Consider the following 20,767-nt stretch of genomic DNA (forward strand, 5'->3'; position numbering starts at 1 on the left):
ACCCTGTTGACCACTAAAGATGAGCACCAGCAACCCCCCCTCCCCTCCTTCTGCGACCCTGAAAGGACAAGCGTATATAAATGTTGGATGAACGAACTGAATAGAATTAAATAAAGTAAATCTGGAGTAAATCTTGGGCTGGATCCTTTTTAACCTTTTGTCATAAGCAATAAAACTAAACAGCTATAACACACAAAAAGACACACACACACACACACAAACATCCCTGCGGTGGACTCACCTTGAGGTCTCTGTGTACCACCCCCATCTGATGGCAGTGGAGCACGGCCTCCAAGATCTGCTGGATGCAATGACTGCATGCAAACAGCAGGGGGAGCAGGTTAGTCCAAACACATTCAGCCCACCACAGTCACATTCATGCAGAGGCACCAGTCAGCCACCAGAATCTCTCACCCACACACACACACACACAACACACACACACACACCGAGCACACCTGTCTGAGAACTACTCAGGTAAAAGGTGTGCTGCTTCGTATCTTCATCAAGACGCCATACTTCGCTCAGACAGGCAGCTCTGTGCAGGAGACCCTGTGTCTGACCTGCATGTTTTCCCGTGTCCGCGAGTCCTAAACAAGCAGCGCCACATTTGAGTTCACGCTTCAGCCTCGGCCTTTCTAACGCCGACCTTTACCCTCCGAGGCGCGGACGGGCATGATACTCACTCTGTTGCCAGGGCCGACAAGAACTGACCGTTGTGGCTTTGAAGTGGTGCAGCAAGAACCCGAAAAAGCAAAAACCCCGAAGACAGACAGGCAAGACGCACAAGGAGGCAGACGGAGAGACAGACGGCAGGCACAGGCAGGTTGTTTTAAATCACAGGCGTGTTTTAGGACACAAGCGTGTGAATGCAGGAACACGATGCAACATAATGAGACACAGACACACCTTCAGGTCCCTGTGCACTATGTCATGTTGGTGGGTGTAAGACACACTGTCTAGAATCTGATGGATACAGTGACTGCGGAGACAAAACGACAGGGTGAGGGGCAGATAAAGGAGACAACAAGGGGAACTTTCTGGGGGGAGGGGGTCAAACAGAGACATCCAGGGACAGGGATGGACAGAATGGCAGAAGGGGGTCTTCAGGAAAGGCAAGGGAAGGAAAACTAAAACATACCAAACACACACTTTCCCCTCTTTGGGGATTAAAAGAAAAATGTCTGTAGCTCTGAATCTGCAGGCTTTGCAGTTGCACTCTGCATTTTGCTGACTATACAGACAGCAGCGCTAATCTGACATGTCTCTGCTTCTTATAAAGAGGCTAGAGGGACAAAGAACAATCGTTTGGTTTACATGACGGTTTTCTGATTCACATTTTGAAGTACGTACTGTATGTGTGAAACAAAGTAAATGGAAACTCTTGCTTTGTTTTATGATGATGAGCAGCACAATATTTGATGCTTTTTTCCCCCCAATTCACGAGTATTCCTTTGGACGATGCACTAATCTGATCCCAGGGAAGGGAAATGGAGTCCCAGAGAAAACTCAACAACCGTTTTGGGCTGCCAAATCTGAGGTTTCCCTGACAACCTAAGTTTTTTCTGCCCTATGCGCTGACATTCAGAGCAGAAAGGAGCATTATTAGCTCCTGCAGTTGCTGCTCTGTCAGTGTCATGTGACCAACGCTGCAGAATAGGCTCTGACTCCCAGCAATCCTCATCGTCTGTTCAGAACACATCTGGAACACTGATCATTCTGTTTTATGACATTTAAAGTAAAGGGATACATTTATGTAGCTCGAAAACAACTTTTATTTTTACTTTGCTGTATGCGTTGGCTGAGACATAGCTTTGGAAACAAAGGGTGAAGCTACACGTGTTTCAGGTGACTTAGAGTAAAGACATCACAGCTTCCTAAGCCTGCCGGTAGTTGAGCCAGGTATCTGTTGCTGTCCAGAGTGCTAAGTGATAAACTAACACAATACGAGGGACTCGGTGTCAGCAAATGCCTTAGGCAACTTGGATGGGTGTTGGAGGCAAAAAAAAAAATCCTCATGGGAACATCCCTACTTTGTATTTCTTTAAGAACTCCAAAAATGATCAAGGATTTAGCCAATAAGAATATTTGAAATCCTGTTTTCTGTTTTCAAGCGTATATTTTAAAACTTGGGGAAAAAGAAGCACACAAATGATCCATAACTGAAGATAATGTACTATCTCCAGGATGAAGCAGTTGCACATCCAAGGTTACTGAGATGGAATCTTCCTTTCGATTCTAAAAACAGAGTTAAAATTAAAAACAGAGTTTAAATTATTCATTGCCATTTTATGTTAACTAATTATGGACCATTTAAAAAAAAAACATAAGTTGTTTTGGCTTAATCTGTCCAGCCAGGTTGATAATATGTAGAGCTCTCTGTTTTACAGATTATCAGTCTGGGTCTGTTCCCATCGAATCCTTTTGGGGAAAGTAGGGAGAATCAGCAGGACTACCCAAGCTGATTGGACAAAGTGACACCTAGTGCCCGCCTACCAAAGGATGGTTTTAGCCAATCACTGTCTTAAAACATAAGCAGCAGATGCCATGAGAAACCACAGGAAGGTAAGCTAGTGAAGGCACCACTTGCTGTTCTTCTTTCAAAGAAGAAATCTTGGATTCTGACAAATCAGATGTGACAGCAGAGAACGAACAAATACCGTGAGAATTCAGCTTGCAGGCAAAGTTAGTTTTGGCTAATGACACTTTCAAGGTACTTGACTAACACAGTAGAATGTGTGTGAAAGGTCAGATTTGGTTGGTTGGTTGGTTACAACATGATCCTCTACCTCATCTGCCATCCCATATAATTAGTGACTAATGGAAATGTGTTGGCTTTCTTCAGTCAGCTCTCTTTATGTGCTTAATTGGGATGGTAAGTAACAAATGTTACAGCATCATATTCCTAGCTGCCGCAGATTCAGGATCCATCACTGAATCCCGCTCTAATCCAATCATCCACAGTCCACGACTGCTTCTCCTGGGATCCCTGGAACCTTGTTTCTTCTGTTGAGGTGTTGACGGTTCTAGTTCAGCTATTTAGGATGTAAATTACCTTTACTCTATTTCCCATAGCTAGCTCACATAGTGGCTTAATTAGCTTACCGTATTTATTTTCCAGGCATTTTACTTCAGGTTTTCTGCTCTCATGCCTAAATATTTTCCTTGGTCTAAAATTTTGTGTGTGCTTGTTTCTCTTTTTAGGCTCGGCTGACTGGAAAAAAAAAAACACATTTTGCAACACTTTGTTTTAAACGACCTTCTTGAACAACATAAATAAGACCAGATTATCTGTCATCAAGATAGTAGATTTGGACGATTCTGTATTTTACAGCTAGCATCTATCACCATATTATCAGTTAAGCAACTTTGTAAGATATTTTTAAGGGGAACACGTGTTCACCAATGCCATCCTGCGTGCACCAGTTTGTGAAGAGCAGTAGCATTTATCATGCTTGGTTAATTTTGTCACAGAACTCCCTGACGAGATAAAATATGATAGATTTGCTTTTGGTTTGAAAACAGACAAAGTAATTAATTGAATGAAATATGTCACGCTGTCACTGAGGTGAACTGGGAGCTTCACAGGACGCGGATGGAACACAGAAAAGAAAGTGTCAGCAACTTTGGGCAGAAATACAGGCAAGTTCTTCACACACGCACGCACACACACACACACACACACACACACACACACACACACAGTTAGCATAAAACCAAGGAAACAGTATGGTTAACATGTGGGAAGAACATGAAGTGCAGAAATAATACCAATTAGAAGAAAGTCATCAAACGTCCTTAATTATTTTTATTTCTTTACATACAAATTCTGCTGACTGACCAATTCAAACAAAATTCTCAGACATGAAGTTGTACTGGGAAAACTGTGTTTATTATGTGATAGCTCAGTCAGAGGGTTGTAGTCGCTCTTCACAAGTATGAACGCCCATTTATTTGGGGCTTTTAACGACCTTTTTCAATCATCCTTTTATCTCAGCAGCTACAAGAATCCACATCAAGAGTTGGATGAGCAAGATTGAAAAAATTACGGATTCCAGGATCATTCCTTCAAAATCATGTAACGTAGGTAAGATTTATTGTGATGTGTCAGCGCCTGGAGCCATTAAAAGCTCAAACCATCCATGAAGTGAAAACTGCTGGAACAGCACCGTCTATGACCACAGTGTAGGCAGTTTTGTATTGTTAAGAACAATGAAGCTGCCCTCATGGACAAGCCAGACGTCTTTAATTTAAGACCAAGATTAAGCTGTGTGACCACAATGACAAGAAGCATGTTCGGAGCATTCAATGTAAGGCGTTTAAAACTTATGAACACCATGTTAACTGCCAAGCATGGTGGTGGTGGCATTATGCTGTGGGGCTGTTTCACTTCCAGCTATACTAGTGCATCACATTTAGAACTCTCTAATGAGTTTACATATGATATTTATGTCTTGTTGGGGGTTTTCCCTGCTAAGTACACGACCCTCTGCACTGTTACTGGATGGAGTAGCAAAGGGTAACACTACAGACCCGTTTCATGCTCCTTTCAGTTTGAGACGATGGATACAGTGCAGCTCTCTGTTGATCTGATATGGCGATATACCAATCAGACACTAGAGTGTACCTCAGAATTGCTCTTAGGCTCTTAGGTTTCTGAAAACTTCTTCACAGCAACTGTACATCTGACATTAAAAGCTTATTAACATTTGGAAAACTGTTCTTTCAAGGTAAGAACAAAGCATGACTTTTTACGTGTCAGTCAATTTTGATGCAAAGTCATGATAGGCGCATACTTTTCCTCGGAAGAGAAGGATTTTTAATACGTCCTTGTTTTACACCAATCAGCCTGCTAATTACATCCATGCAGCGAGTTCAGCTGACTATTTTCTGGGATTGCAAAGTATCTCTTGGTTTGAGAGTGCACCTTTTCATTTAATAAAGTAGTTTAAATATTAGATTACAATGCATTTGGGTACACTGAATAATATTGTTAAAACCTAGGCCTCAAACTTTCCAAACGAAACTTTATTGTTAAGGAAGGGGAATGGAGTGTATTTCAACCACTGAAGCTCCTCCCTTCTCAGCCTCCTTGGGGAAGTTTACTCTAGGACGTTGGAAGGTAGAATCCAACCAACTTTCAAATCTAGCATATAGGAGGAGTTGTGTGGAACGGGGGCACTGATCTTTACCTTCACAGATTCCTGAGGAGAACATGAGAAATTGACTGTCTGGTCTAAATGTGTTAGGTAGAACCAGGAGAACGCGCATGATTACACTCCCTGAGATATTCTCTTAGGACTGCTGGGGGAGTATGGGGTCCCTGGGTGGTTTCTATGTAGTCATGGGGGCAATTGTCAGCTACCATTGCCATTTCTCCATACTAACAGAATCTACAGGCATAATACTAGAGCGATGACAACAAAGTCCGAAGGGGACGGGATAAGAGTCAGCTTCTTTAAATTTGAGGCTTTTGTTCGGTTTGGGGGTTAGTCTCTGCCTTGGGAGTCTAAATGTGTTTTGTTCATCAAAACAAGCCAGGGTAGGACGGAGTGTGAGATGGATTTCCATGAATTTCTCCATTGTGGGACAATAAAGGTATTTCTTATCCTGTCTCATGGATGGACGGATCAGGGCCTCTTCTGCAGAAGTGTGGCTGGTGCTCTGATCTGTCTTCGCAAAGAAAGACAAAAAGCAAAGCTATTGACTTGCTGGTCCGTTTATACTACCATCCTCAACTGTTGGTCGTGATTCATGGATCATGAACGCAAGGATACTTCCTCTGTAGGGTGTCTGGAGGCACTATCAGAGACAGGATGAGGACAACTCAGAGCACAGCATCCAAAAGGAGCCAGATAGTTGCTCTGGCATCTGATTAGGATGCCTCCTTGGTGCCGTTTCTGGGTGCATCCCACTGGGAGGAGACCATGGGGCAGACCTTGAGTTTGCTGGACGCAGAACACCTTCTTTCTGGCCAGAGAACGACTTCAGATCCCCCAGAACAAGCTGGACAATGTTGTTGGGGACAGGGAGGTCCAGGTCTCCATCCTGGAGCTGTTACTCCAGAATTGTGGAAAAGACAACTAATGGGTGGATGAACAAAGCGTTTGTGTCCCAGCCATAACTCTGGAGCCTAAACTGTACCTGTGTGTGTGTGTGTGTGGGGGGGGGGGGGGGGTGTTCCTGTTAACGTTGGAATATTTCATGCAGGGCAAAGTGAGATCTGTAGATTTCACATCAGCAAAGGCACTAAAGGAATGACATTACCTTTTCACAATAAATAGTTTTTTCTATCCTAATGAACAGACACAAGCCAGCCTAGTCAACTACTGAGAATAAAAACTGGCAACAGGTGCAGGAGTGACAAGAAGGCAAAAGATGGAAAGATATTAATGGAGGTTCCTATCCAAATCTAGTTTCCCTCTCATCATCCCTATTGCTCTCCTCATTTTAACATTCCCTGTCCCCTTCTTTTCTTCTCTCTCGCCTCCACAAACCACCTCCTCACTCAAATTGATTTAGGTCCACCTCCTGAGGGGCTACGGCGTGGGCGTGTGTGCAGTTTTTTTTGTGTGTGCTTTTCTTTTTTTTTTTTTTGTTCTCTGTTAAATTCTGTCTCCGGGGAAAGCTCCCTCAACCTCCATTTGCAATTCAGCTCACGGAAAACTGTGCAGAGGTGGGATCTGTCAGAGCTACAGTGAGGAATGCCCCCCCACCCCACCCCTACACACACACCCCAAAAAAAAAAATATATATAACGTGAAAAACAAGCAAACATACATGCAAGGTGTCAAAATGTGCTGCCCGCTAATGGGAAGAGGCAAGCTCTCCAGGCTGCCAGGACTGCAGAGGCTGGGGGAGTGACACATGGAGGGCTGAGGAGAGAGGGTCCACGTGTGAGACTCAGAGGGGGTTTACCTGGCATCTGCTTCACTGTAGTACTCCCTGGCCACGATGTCCTCGAATAGCTCCCCTCCTGTCACCCTGAGAAATATAAGGGATGGAGTTTGAAATTACATCTGCTCCACTCAGGCTTCACACACACACACACACACACACACACACACACACACACACACACACACACACACACACACACACACCACTCAGGGATAGGAGGGGGATGTCCTCATTAGGGGGAAACCCCGACTGCAGGATTCTCTCTGACAGTGTTGCCATGGAGACTGGCTCCAGTGCGGGGGAGTTCTGGCTGCCTGTGTGTGCGTGATGGAGCATGTGCGCACGCTGGAGCGGGAGCCGCATGCAGGGAGGGGAGGGTGTGTGTGTGTGGGGTTATGTAACTGGGGGGGGGGGGTTCTGCTTTGGAAGCAAGGAGGGGATGAAGAGATAGGGAAGAGGAAAGCAGAGATGCTGACGTGAAGTAAAGAATGGACGTGTTGGAGGCGACAGATGATGCAGAGAGCAAAGGGTGAGGGTTTAAAATCGGTGCAGGGCAAGGCGGAGAGCAGGATGGAGGTGGGCCGGAAAGGGAAATGGAGGAAACTTACAGGTCAAAGATGAGGTAGTGGAAGCCTTCCTCTGAGATACTGTCGTGGAGACGAACTGCAAGAGAGGCGCCAAGATCATTGGTAATGTTTACCTAAAGAGAAGCACACATTATGTCTGCCTTGTTCTCTAAAGCCTTTAGAAAGACCCCCAAATTTACCTCAAACTGCTCTGAGCACGCTCAGAGCATCCAGTCTGCAGAGCAGCTGATGAATGCTTCTGAGGTCAGGCCAACACATTTCCTGTTCCTATCAAACGCCGAGCTGCTGCGAGTTGTCGCAGATTGACACATACGAAGCCCAAATGTGTCAGCTCTGTCATCATGCTTGTTGCAGTCGGCTATCACGAGTTGAACGGGGATGGATAAACGTCTTTGGCCCGCAGCATTTCTGCGCTTCTTCGGCTGAACAGGAAGTTCTGTTTCCTAAAGGTCTCCGTGTCAGCTTTTCATGTAGCTTTGTTTTATTTAATTTTTTTTTGTTAAGGGATTTTTTTGCGGCTCTAGTAGCTCGCTTTTTATGACAGAAGGCTGACATGAAGGGGGTGGAAGAGACATGCGGCAAAGGACCGTGGGTCGGATTCAAACCCAGGTCAACTGCGTCGAGGACTAAAGGCCTCTGTGTATGGGTCGCGCTACCTGCTGCGCCACGAGTGTGCCCCTTTGTTTTTGTTTTTTTTAAAATCTGGACACAATGAAATCTGTAACGTGATTTTATACAAACCAAGGTTAAATCTATACCGCTGTACAACGTGGATTTAGCTCAGATCATTTGCATTATGTCCATTAAAGCCTAGAACTGAGGGAAGGTGTACGTTCTTTTTGCAATGACAGTGAAGGTAAGACCCCCTTCACATTAAAAACTAGCCAGAACTGTCGGGTATTTGCAGGAGATTGGAGAGGTTTTCTCAGGTGCGTCAAGATGCAGCGTGTTGTGCCACACCTCTACACATCTTCCAAGGGCAGATCATGGTAGTTCATTATTGTAGAGGCAGCATGTCTGGCTGTGGCTGATCCATTGATGAGCAGTCGTCACTTATCCACGACGTTTGGTGCCGTCACCACCTCTGTGGATCGCTCATCAGACAATGCTCGCATTCCCCGAGTCATTTTCCACAGTCCTGGCATATGATGGTATCCCAGTAGCATCTTTCTACTGCTTGGAGGGCGACCAGAAGGAGCTGACCGAGCATCTGATATGAACGATTCACAGTCTCCATGCAAATAAATACAGTCCCACACAAAGAGCTAGCTCTGCACTACCCATTTAGCTCCTAGTGACAACTGAACAGGTGCATTGATCAAAGGAAGGAGCTATTCATTCCGCATTAAAAATGAAAAATGATATGCAACTTTTTATGCATAATTGTCTGGTACTCCACGGTGTTTCAAACAGAAACCCCCCCTCATGTTGCTGACAAGCTGAGGTGCAGAAACCTCTGGAAAAAAAGAGCTAAATCCTGATTGTGAGGAAATACAGTTGGGCTTTGAAGACTGTGCTGTTAGCATCGTGACTGGATGATCCTGATAGAAGTATGAAGACAAAAATCCTGTGCACTAAGAGAGCAGTAGGGATATTTGTTGTCTTCACTCTGAAATCAGGTTTTCCAGCTTTGTCACATTCTGATGCCCTTCAAACTGACTTGGAGATGATGGACGCTACAGGTTCATGCTTTTATTCAGGTGTGAAGGGGATCTTAGCGCTGAGAGGTCATTGAGCAACCAAAAGCAAGTAATAATGTACCTCTCACTGTCTTTGGAGAAGCAGAAAAGATTTTTGCCATAACTTGTTTCAGGTTTAACCAGATAATGAATTATTTAATACCTTAAATTGATGAATGGATTAACTGTCAATCCAAACATGTTAACTTTATTTGCAGATGAACTTTTTCCATTTTCAAAAGTGCCTAAAACTCTTACTTCAGAGGTGATATTCAGCTAATAATTGTCCATTTGCCCTACAAACCTACTAAACTAAAAAGCATTGATTTGAGACTGGAACTCTTCAAACGATGTTTCCATGAACCTCCAACAAGCGGTAACTATGCCTCGTTTTTCTTCTCCGCTCAACACAGATCACGTTGGAGATCGTTTGTAAAAGAGTGACGCTTCCAGGTGACCATGATGTGAAGGAAAATTGGAAAGGCTCACCGATGTTGGGGTGTTTGAGCAATCTGCAGATCCGGGCCTCTCTCTCCAGCTTCTGGTGGTCTAGAGGAGCATTTACCAGAACACAGACAATGGATGAACACTAGCAGCTCTAAGCAGTTAAACTCTCTGAAGGGTTACTGTTCTGTGATGGTTAAATGTAAAGCTGGTGTCAGCTAGCAAATCCAGTCAGAAAGTTCATCATCAACGAGATTACTAAGGATGAGCCGTTATATGCACACAGGATAGAGTATGACCTGAACACCCGCCATACTCTACAAATGCTGTTGACCCATTTTATCCACAGATGAAAGGAAACCAGACAGTCAGAATTAAGGAAGTAAAACGAGAGATGGCTCAATGAACCACAGACAAGACGACCCTAACAGGACGAGGAATCGAATCAAAATCAATTTTTATTACATTATGCAACTTTTATGATTGAGTTCCTAGATATTAGTTCCTGAAATGCAACTAAATTTGGATCCAATGACAATCGCAGATGCAGAGTGGAGGAAATGTGGTCTCTCAGCAAGAAGATCCTGGCTTTAACTCCTCGAAAAACAAATTGGCAAAGACAGGCAACAGGGAAATGTGAGAATAAAGTAAAAAAAAAAAAAAAAAAAGGGGCACAAATAAAACAAGAAATAATGTGACGGACAAAACGAAGGTGGGGGAAAAAAAGGACAAATTTGAAGAGTACAAAAAGGGACAAAGAAATAAAAAAAGAAGGAGATAAAACACCAGGATAAGCAAAGAAGGTCAACAGAGGACTCCAGAGCAGGAGGAAACTAGAAAACGAGAAGAAAGCAGAGAAATGAAAATATGAAAATAACAAACATTAAAGTAAGTCAGGACGAAACAAGCTAGAGGTGAGACGTCACGGGAGAGACGGACAATCCTGAGGAGATGGGAGGGTAAGTTAACCAAAGAGCCGCTTTTAGCTGAGTGACAGCTGGCCCTGCCCTGCAGCTGGCTCACACACACACACACACACACACACACACACACACACACACACACACACACACACACACACACACACACACACACACAGCTGTTTCAGCCGTGAAATGCAGAAACGATGAAGGACATCATCCCACCCAGAGCAGAAGGCAGGACGGAGAGCAGCTGTGGTGTTTTTAATAAAGGTGCAGTGATATAGACTTCAGCACAGTTCCACCCTATAATCTCTGTTGTGAGTGTTAATAACACCACTGTTGCTATTTTCAGACGTGCTCCGAGGCGTTCGCTCATTATTTGATGAGTTTTATATGAGCGGGAGAAGAAAAAGCAGATGCTGCCTCATCATAGTTGGACTGACAGGGACTGAATTTACGTCTCGAAGAAAGAAAAGGTGATAAAGTGAAATAATGTTTGCTTTACATGTCGCCCAGTGGTTTGAAAGATTTCTCACCTCGTTAAGAATTCTACAGGTTTTGCTTTTTCTTTTTTTTTTGTCGCACTTGAACCTTTCAGATCATCCGACAAAATCAACACCAATTTAATATCAATGATGACCTGAATAAATAAAAACACTAAGCGTCCTTTACGTCAAAGCGGTGGACGTTTTGGCCCACTGTTTGAAGAACTGTTTTAATTCTGCCACACTGGAGGGTTTCTGTGCATGATCGTCATGTTTAAGATCAGGCCACATCATCTCCATCATACTCATGTCCAGACTTTGAATAGACCACTCTAAACCCTTCCTTTTGTATAATCTGACTACTCCAGAGGTAGACCTGCTGCTAAGATGGCACCATGCCAGGGCTGCATCTAGGCACGGTTATTAACACTGTTCCCTTACAGTAAGAATGTCCTCTGTGCCGCATAGATTCCATGTTCTACCCCAAGTGCTCTTCGGTATTCCAGAATCCTGTATGTCGGGTTAACTGGACCCTCTAAATTGTGTCTCTGTGCTACCGTGTGATGGGCCGGCAGCCTGCACAGGGTGTCCTCCACCTCCTGCTTAATAACCACTGGAGATGGAGGCAGGAGAATACTGGCTTTAACCGAGCCGTGTGAGGTCTGCAGTGTTGTGGACGCTGTACTCTTCTGACCTCGTCGATGCATTCTTGGAGCAATCTTGGTAGGTCGGTCACTCCAGCGCTATTGCATGTTACCTCCCTTTGTGTCCACCGTGGCTTCATGCATGCTTGCTATGAGGGATTGTTGCAAAGCCATTGACAATGCAAACGACTGTCCCTGTGGCTACACCAATGAATGCTGCAAGTCAGTGGCTCGATGCAATCCGCTGAGTTTCCCTAAATAGAAAACCTTTTTAACCCATCTGTCTGTACGATTTGATTAGATTGAACTGACTTTGTACAGTGCCTTGAGATGACATGTTGTATATTGCTGTTGTATAAATAAACTGATACGATCTGATTTGGATAATGATTCCCACTGTGAGTCACTGGAGTGCCAAAGCCCTAGAAATGGCTAGGTAAGCGTTTCCAGACTGATAGATGTCAACGACAGTGTTTCTCATCTGTTCTTGGGTTTGTTAGATCCGTGCATGACATGTTTTAGCCTACTTCATGTTGTCAGACAGTACTATTTAAGCGATTATAAGACTTATGGTTTTGGTAAAAAAGTTGGTTGAATAAAGGTTTGTGCTTAAATTCAGTGTTCTTTGTTTAAAAATGGGTCATTAAGAAACAGCATAAAATGGCCAGGGCTGCACATGCCTTTAGAATTTTTGATATCAATCAATATGATTTATATTTTATCAACATGCTTTTTTTCTATATCATCCAGCCCTAGGTAAAAATTAACCAATACATTTGATAAAGTCAATTAATGATATATCAAGCTGGATAATAACATTTTTTAATGCCATTTTTCTCTTCACAGATGAGATACATAATTGGGAACTGCCTTTTGTATTTACTCAGGCTAACTTCGTCTCATACGATCATCTTGAGCATTCCAGTGTGGCAAAAAAAAAAGAGAAAAATCAAACACTAAGAAGCTTTAGATGGTTAGTGAAGCCATCACGTGCTGCTTTCTGAGGAGCAGCAGGAAGACTTTACATGCTGGAAACAAACAAGTGCTAGAATCTGCTAATGAGAGCTTTCAGATCCAGGACACACACATAATGATGAGATGCTGCTGCTGCTTCCTCTGCATATTCACTGCGTATCTGATCATGCCCACTGATTTCTCCTTTTCTCACCTCTGGCAGACAGCTTCTTGGTGTTGATGATTTTGGCGGCGTACTCTTGGCCTGTGCAGAGTTTGACACAGCGACGCACCACTGAGAAGGCGCCCCTGGGAGACAAGAGACAGCACAAAGCAGGAAGAGAAGGGTCAGCCACCATAAGCGCTTTGTCAGCATCAAAACGGGCAGCTCAGCTATCGGAGGCTGGCCTATCTGGTTTAGGCTGATGTGAACAGACATACGTGAAGGACTTCAGCCCGTCCTGAGCCAGTAATTCAGTCACACTTTCCCTGTTATTCTCGCTCTGCCCAGATACCTCTCACTTCAAACAGGGCGTGTGTGTGCACTGACAGCATACAATGAACGCCTGACAACCTGAGGAGTCAGCTGCTCTGCTGCCAAACTGGAGGTGCACTACCCTATCCTGCCTTTCTTTTCTTAGCTCTTTGTGATTGGGCAACTTTAACTCTGAGGTAAGTTTTTTTTTACTTTTTTTGGGAAGTTAGTTAGGAGTATATTTGAACTATAGTGAGTACTACTATGTTCAAAGCAGCAACGAGGGAGACGTGCATACAACAAACTGTAAGCATTCATGGTTAAACAGCCCCTTAGAGCATGATGCTTCTTTTAGATTGATCTGAGCTTACAGTTCATAATCAAGCAATCCCAACCAATCTCATCACAGGTCCAGGATTATCCATTAATAATTGGACATCAAAGAGGAATGTCTTTCTCCTCTGTGGTATATTTAAAGTCTGCTGCAGACCGATGTCTGACGTCTCCTCCTGGAAAGAGCTGACTCCCTTAGAATCACTTTAGGATCCCTCAAGAGGGTCTGTCTGACCAGGTCAGAGAGGACGGATTAATCTTTTAAGAAACGGTTGTAGTAAATGTTTTTTATTTTTATTATTATTTGCATTATGCTACCTCTGTCAGTTGTTGTGTAGAGCTCCTGAAAGAGGATGTTTCTTCTTTTCTCTATGCACCTGCGACGTGTGCCGAGTGTCACTTTTTTTAGGCGATTTTCCCTTCATACCCACCCGGTTCTGTATGGGATCCAAAGCGGAGAACCTCCAGACATCCAAAGCCTGTGCCAGAGCTGACAGCCTGCCAGTCTCACAGGGATTCTCCTGACGAATCAAGATTCGGTCCAAATCTTGGTCATCTCAAATTTTCTTTCCACTCTCAGGTTAAAGTGGAGATTAGATTCAAAATAATCTCCCTTCCTTTAAGCTTGCTTGTAGTTATTATATTTCCATTTAGTATATTTTAAATGTTCATCTCCTGTCAATAACTATCTGTACATATATAGTTGTAAACTAGAATTAGTGTAACATTTTTATCTTTTATATTTGTTAGTATGGTTCTTTTGGCAATTTAATCATTATAAAGTAAAAATAAGTGTGAAGATCTTTAAATATACTTGATGAAGAAAATAACTTAAATTCCTGAATATGTTCATTACTAACTCTCGCTGATTTTTCTTATAATCTGTATTTTAAACACAGTTTATGTCTTTAAATATTGAAATCTCCTCATTCTGTGTTTTATGTGACGGAAAGGTCGGGAAATCATCACTCAGATGAATTATGGTTGATGACAAGATTACCTTAATGCAAATCACTCTAGCTTAATATTAATATTTAATAAGATCTCAGTTATCTCCAATGTCATTTTTATACATAATTGTTTGTGGTGTTTGTGTATCTTTTCCTTGGACGTTGGTGTTTGAATTAAGTATGAGATGCAGTGGATATTTAGAGTCTACACCTCTGGTAAAATGCCAGGTTTTTGTAATATATAAATAAGAACTTCAACCTTTTTTCACTTAATGTGTCATGTATCTTGTACAGTTCAACTCAAGAAACAAACCAATCTGAAAATATAAAATAAAAACTACAAGCTCCTGGTTTCATCAGTGTGCACACCCTTCAACTAATACTGTATTGAAGCACCTTTTAATTGCGTTTTAGCATTCAATCTTGTTTTGTTGTGGAATGGAGTAAGTCGGCATCCAGACGCAGTTTACATTTTTACACCATCAAGACAACCGGATTTCAGCTGACAAGACAGATGTTTACAGGAGGTGTCATTCCTGTTAAATGTTGCAGGTTGCAAAAAAAGCAATACCAGGAATATTTTTAGGTATTAACAGCAAAAAAAGGAGAAAAAAAAAGAAACTTTCATCTACCCCTTTCAAAAAAACACTCCAAGGCAGAATTACAGCATATTTGAACCTGGAAACACTCATCCAGGCAGAAAAGGTAATTAAACATATTTATTGACATTAATCAATAAGAGATCTTTGGTGCTCAGACCCTGGCAGAAGACATGAAAGCTGCAAATGCATCTTGGATGTTCGATTTTAGGATTAGGATTAGTGAAGTCTTCTCCCCATGGGCCGAACACTGATGGTAGAGGCCGGAGGAGAGAAGGGAGCCAGGAGGAGCCTGAGACGGAGGTGGGTTGATGCTTAGCTAAAGAGCAGGAGGATCCATAGATGGAGGATTTTATAAGTAAATGCTGTACTCCACTTTACTCGGAAGAGGACTTGATGCAGATTGGCTGGATCACAGGCGCATGACGAGACAGCCGGGAAACAGGTGAGTTTTCCTGTGTGAATTTTCGTCTAAACTCCATTTTGCTGTCTCCATGTGTTCAGTGAAAGGCCCGCTGCGACAAAGGGGGGGGGGGGGGGGGGGGGGGGGGTCTAAAGTCAGCCCACCTCGGTTATGCCCCTGACTCACCAAAGCTGGTAGGCCCAGATCTGCTATCATGTCTAAGATCAAGCCACTGTTGCACCGAATTCTATGACAGTTGTATATCTTTAAAATGCATAATTTAGCCCTATTATCGCAAAAGGAAACCAGAGTGTCAGGGGAAAAAAAATAAACAGAAAACTCTGACTATGGTATCCTTCGCCTTTGTTTGAGAGGGTTCTTTTGGCCAAACGAACCATCTTCATCAGACAGTTACATACAGTGCTTGAAACATTAACTGTTTATGCATGCACAGCTGCCCCACTGACCCAATGGGGCCTGGTGGTCACAATAACATGGAATTGGGTCACATCAGGTTTCAGCTGGTTTTGGTCCATTTTTCTCACTAATTAAGGAAAATAAACACCGTGGTTGAAGTAAATGAAAACAAAACTGTTTACAGGTAGGAATGAAAGAAGGAAAGGATGAAACAGCAACGGTTTGTTACGAAACAGGAGCATAAAGGGGCAAAGTGACCTGGAACCACCACATCACAGCTCAAAGGAACAACCCACGAGCTGTTGCTGTGTCACAAGCATCATCCACTATAGCTTTACACTGGCCAATAGGCCTTGGCTGTCAAAATAACTGGATCGTTTAGGATAGATGGGCTAGTGGTGACTGTGGCTCACTGGGTAGAGTAGTCATCATTCGATTCCAGCTTCCTCCTGTCTCTTGTTGATGTGCCCCTGGGCAAGGCTGATGGTGTAGGAATGTTAGTGAGTGCCATTGGATGAGTGCAGCTCTAGTGTAAATGGCTTTGAGTTGTCAGTATGACTAGAAAATAGAAAAATGCTTTAAAAATTCTTCTGTCCATTTACTAACCTGCACTCTGTCTTCCACCGATGCGGCAGGAGTACCAAGGAGTTTAACCATCAAAGGTTTTCGAGTCCTATTAAATGGCAAATGCCTTGTTCTTGCATAGTACTTTATCAAGTCTAAGGACCCCAAAGTGCTTCACATTACATTCACCCATTCACACCCTGACGGTGGTGAGCTATGTTGTAGCCGCAGCTGCCCTGGGCCAGACTCAGAGGAGTGAGGCTGCCACACAACCGCTAGCAGACAAAGCAGGTGGAGTGTCTTACCCAAGGACACAACGACTGAGACGTTAGGAGAGGGGGTTCAAACTGGCAACCAGTTACAGGACAGTATTAGTTAGGCTTTTTGGCAAAAGCTGACTGGTATCTAGAGATGTTCATACTTACATCCATATGGACAAAAAAAGCCTAGCTCCATCCGAAGAAGAATCTTCAGAGCGTGATGCTGTTACCGGCATATTGCAATTGTGGTGTTTATTGGGAGAGAAAATGTTTATTTGCCATCCCACTGATTACTCCAGACATGTAGAGAATAAAGGTTCTCACATGTTAGCACAATCACTTCTTGTTTAATACAATCAGTGCTAACCAGACATTTCTTCACCTCCTTCAGTGTTGCTGTCAGCTTCTTCAAAAGCATCTCAGACCTTTTTCAGATAGATAGATGGACAGAAAGACAGACATCATGTGGAACATTTTTCCTACTCTTCTCCTGACTGATATATTTGTACATTTAGATCATTTAGGACCTTTATAATTCATCAGATTCTTCTTATTTGACAGCAGATGCATACCCATCTGGTGAGAATGCTGGACTGAAAGATTGTTCATCCAACAGATTTGTTTGGTTTTCAGGTGATTGTGTCACGTTGAGGGTGCAGGAAAATGTGAAATGATCGATCATGTTCCTTTTTTCTTTTTTTTTTTACATTACAAGAAAAATGGTACTTTACCAGGGATGTTATCATTTTATTTCAACTTTAAATAGAAACAGATGCAAAATAAAGTTCAGTATCAATAAGTCGATTTAATTGGCATCCGATTTGAACATTGCATCAAGGCATCTGCCAGTGTTGGCATCTAGTGCATTTCTCATACCACTTTGAAGTAAGGATATTTTAAGACTTTGCTAAAAGTAGTATCTGTGCAACAACAGCAAGCCCTGCAGTCACAATGTGTACGATGTAACACGTGATTCGTCGATGTCCTCACACTGCCGGAAATAACTCAGGTGATGTTTCTGACATCAGGAGCTCTGTTTTAGGAATAAGTAGCATCCCGAAGCTTCCAGGACCACGTTTGTTCATCGAATCCTGCAGAGACCGATGGAAATAACCACCACTGTCATTCTTCCGAGCTAATTTTATCTCATCTCAGTATTGTTACGCAATGAAACATTCACACTCCCCCCCCGCCCCAGAACCCCATCCTCTTACAAGCTCTCCAGCTCGCATACATTATGAGGAGACTGGGTGAGTAAGCATGACACTGGCTGACTTCCCACAGCGCTGTGGAAAAGGCAGCAGAGCCTCAGCGTGACAGGTTATCTGCAGAGCAGGTGCGAGTCAGAAGGAGGGCTCAGTTTGGGTCCAAAAACCTGGATTAGTTCACCCCACAGGGTCACAGATCTCTAATCTGGTCACCTTTCATCATAAAACTGAGAATGTACACAACAATCCTCCCTAAAGGCACAACAAATGTTTTATACTTGTAAAAGCCTTTGGATTTATAAAACCAAACAAGAGCCTGACTGAGGTTGTTGCGCGCTGATAACAGTCGTGTTTTGGCAAATATTACAGGAAGCTTTTCAGTAACAGATACGACTGATGCCTGGTGGTAGGAGCGATGTAGTTTGAGCTGCTTCAGTGCCACCAGGCCTGCTGACACTGACTCTGCGCTTTAGCTGTAAATCTGCTCTCACATTCCCCTCAGACGCATGACATCAAAGCTTAAAAAGTGTCTGTGTGACTAGGTAAATGAGAGACACATCGTAAAACGCTGCCTCGTGATCCAATGTGAGAGCAATAACACCTTCTTCTTGTGATAATAGGCCTAAATTATGCATTTGAAACATTTCGCACGTGCTTGCTCTGTGTTTGTGCAGTTACCGACGGTGCAGAACTCATCGACACACGACTATAATACTTCTGCAAAAAAATATGTCAAACCCGTGTTTTACTAAGAGGGATGAGCACAGGTTTTCAAATATCCATGTGTAAGCAGACCAAGACTTTTCACACATATAGCAACAATGAAGCATGGCTCCATTCCAGCAGAGGCTTACAGCAGTGGGGATTGGGCCCTTTATAAGCAAGCCAGGAAGAAAGCTCACCAAGGAGATGAAAGCAGCTTAAAAAACTACAGCGAGAAGCTAAAAAGCAGCTTCTCAGCTAATGACCCGGGTCCCTGAGGAAGAGATTAATAGGCTCTGTCAGTGTCCTCCACCTGTCAGAGGAGCTTGCTGACTGATTGGCAGTTCCAGGTCACACTGAGGAGGCGACAGTGCGGGCCATCTTCTCCAGCCCAAGATCCAACAAACACCGGCGACCCCCAGGGCTGTGTTCTCTCCCCCCTCCTTTTGTCTCTGCACACACAGTGAAGCTGTCTGTGAAAGTTCTCAGATGACACCACTGTCATTGGTCTGTTCCAGGACGCTGACTACATGATCCAGGAGGTGGATCCCTGCCTCTCCTACACATCCTCAACAACAATGTGTCTCCTGTGGAGCACTTCGTTTCTAGGAACCACCCTTTCTCTAGACCTAACATGGTCGTCACACATAAGACACTGTTTGGAGGAAGCTCCTGGAGAGACTGTACTTCCTGTGGCAACTTATGAAGTGCAGCTTTTCACTGTCATTATTCAGTCTGTTGTACACAGCCATCACTGTGTGGTTTGGCTCATCCACCAACCTTTATTTTCAGGGTGGCACTACAGAGTTCTGCTTACTACCCCCAGACTGTCTCTCTGATGAATGCTGAACAATCAGAGTACCCAAATCAACACCATGCTTACTTGCACCAATCCAGATACACCTTCTTTTGTCAAAGAAACATGCATGTTTAGAAAACTTACAAGGAATTGTTTATATTTTTACTTTTTGTGTATTTGTACTAAAATTCCTTCATTGGGACCAAAACAGAGCCAGAGTCCAAATCCTTGTTGCCAACTTAGCACTTAAAACTGATTCAGATTCTGTTTGTTACATTGCACTTTTATCACCACATGGTCACAGTAGAAAATTCAAACTTGAATTCAAAATATCTTTAATGCATTTGTATTTCGCCAATCTAACCCAGCATTTTATTGAACAAGACCTAACCAAGAGTGTTTTCTCCTAAATATGTGACTTGCATTGCTTTAGCAGGGACATAGCATGCAAAAATCCACTTTTTAGCCTGGAAATACATTGTGTGCACTTGGAGTCTCTAGGGATGCAGAACGTTTTAATTTTAGGTCATATTGTTCAAGCTGCTCAGTTTTCTCTGTTCTATTTTACAGTTTTGTTGTTCTTTTTGGGGAAAACTTACGTCACAGTATTTGCTGCGGAACTGCTAAACAAGGTCATGGACTTCTGGCTTACCAGACTCTCAAATCAGTCAATTTTTATTTCTCGGCGCAATTTTGTAATCCAAGCTCAAGGATACGGAAGCTACAAGTGGATAAGTCATCGTTGTTCAGTATATTGTCTCCTAGCATGCTACAAAAATGCCCAAACGGAGTGGAGAGGAACGCTCTGACCTGCAGGGAGGCAGTGTGTGAAGTGCCTACTTTAGATTTAAAGAGACAGCACCAAAACGAGTTGTTCTCAGACGCACCTCAGAACAGGGGCAAAAAGGGGGAATGCGGGGGTACATTAACGAGGAATTCAGACTAAAGCATTGCAGTTCCACATTATATAGACCACAGCTGTATGATTTATATGTGAAAAGGACAAACTGATAAGCATTATATGTCCACTTTAAAGGGATGGGTTGGATTAAAATGTGATTACATGTGGTTGCATGACAGCAATACATAATATCATCCAGCAGGAGGCGGCTTAGAGTTATTTTAGCTTGCTAAAGGGTCACAATCTGTTAGACTGTATGAATCAAGGGTCCTAAACAGTGATCAGAAAAAAAAACAATGGATAAGATGTAATACAAAGTTTTTAATTAATAATGTACAGCAGAATTAGATAAAATGTTAAATTCGAGCATTTTACAGCCAGTTATTACCTTCAATCAATAAGCCATGGTTTAAGTGCATGAATGTTGAATTGGTTATTTACAAGGTATGAATAGACATAAAACAGTGGTACAAGGGGAATCATGACATCCTGCCATAGTGCATAGATTTCATATCGCAGTCAGTTTGCAAAAAAAGTAAA

General features: G+C 43.0%; 1 protein-coding gene across 17 annotated transcripts in view; it reads right to left on the minus strand.

Moving 5' to 3' along the window:
* LOC105915615 (calcium/calmodulin-dependent protein kinase type II subunit beta) overlaps window positions 1-20,767 on the minus strand; it is a 90,836-nt gene that overhangs the window by 60,634 nt on the left and 9,435 nt on the right. For 14 of the 17 annotated variants that reach the window (XM_036140605.1, XM_036140607.1, XM_036140608.1 and 11 more), the window contains exons 2-6: window positions 12,831-12,925; window positions 9,656-9,715; window positions 7,509-7,563; window positions 6,919-6,984; window positions 242-314 (exon numbers count right to left, since the gene is read on the minus strand). In XM_036140605.1, the coding sequence (XP_035996498.1) occupies window positions 242-314; window positions 6,919-6,984; window positions 7,509-7,563; window positions 9,656-9,715; window positions 12,831-12,925 (349 nt within the window). Of the gene's footprint in view, window positions 1-241; window positions 315-909; window positions 983-6,918; window positions 6,985-7,508; window positions 7,564-9,655; window positions 9,716-12,830; window positions 12,926-20,767 lie in introns of all 17 variants that reach the window. The other 3 variants (XM_036140620.1, XM_036140617.1, XM_036140611.1) reach the window with 1 other exon arrangement.

Source organism: Fundulus heteroclitus, chromosome 8, assembly GCF_011125445.2.
Source record: "Fundulus heteroclitus isolate FHET01 chromosome 8, MU-UCD_Fhet_4.1, whole genome shotgun sequence".
Taxonomy (NCBI): Eukaryota; Metazoa; Chordata; class Actinopteri; order Cyprinodontiformes; family Fundulidae; genus Fundulus; species Fundulus heteroclitus.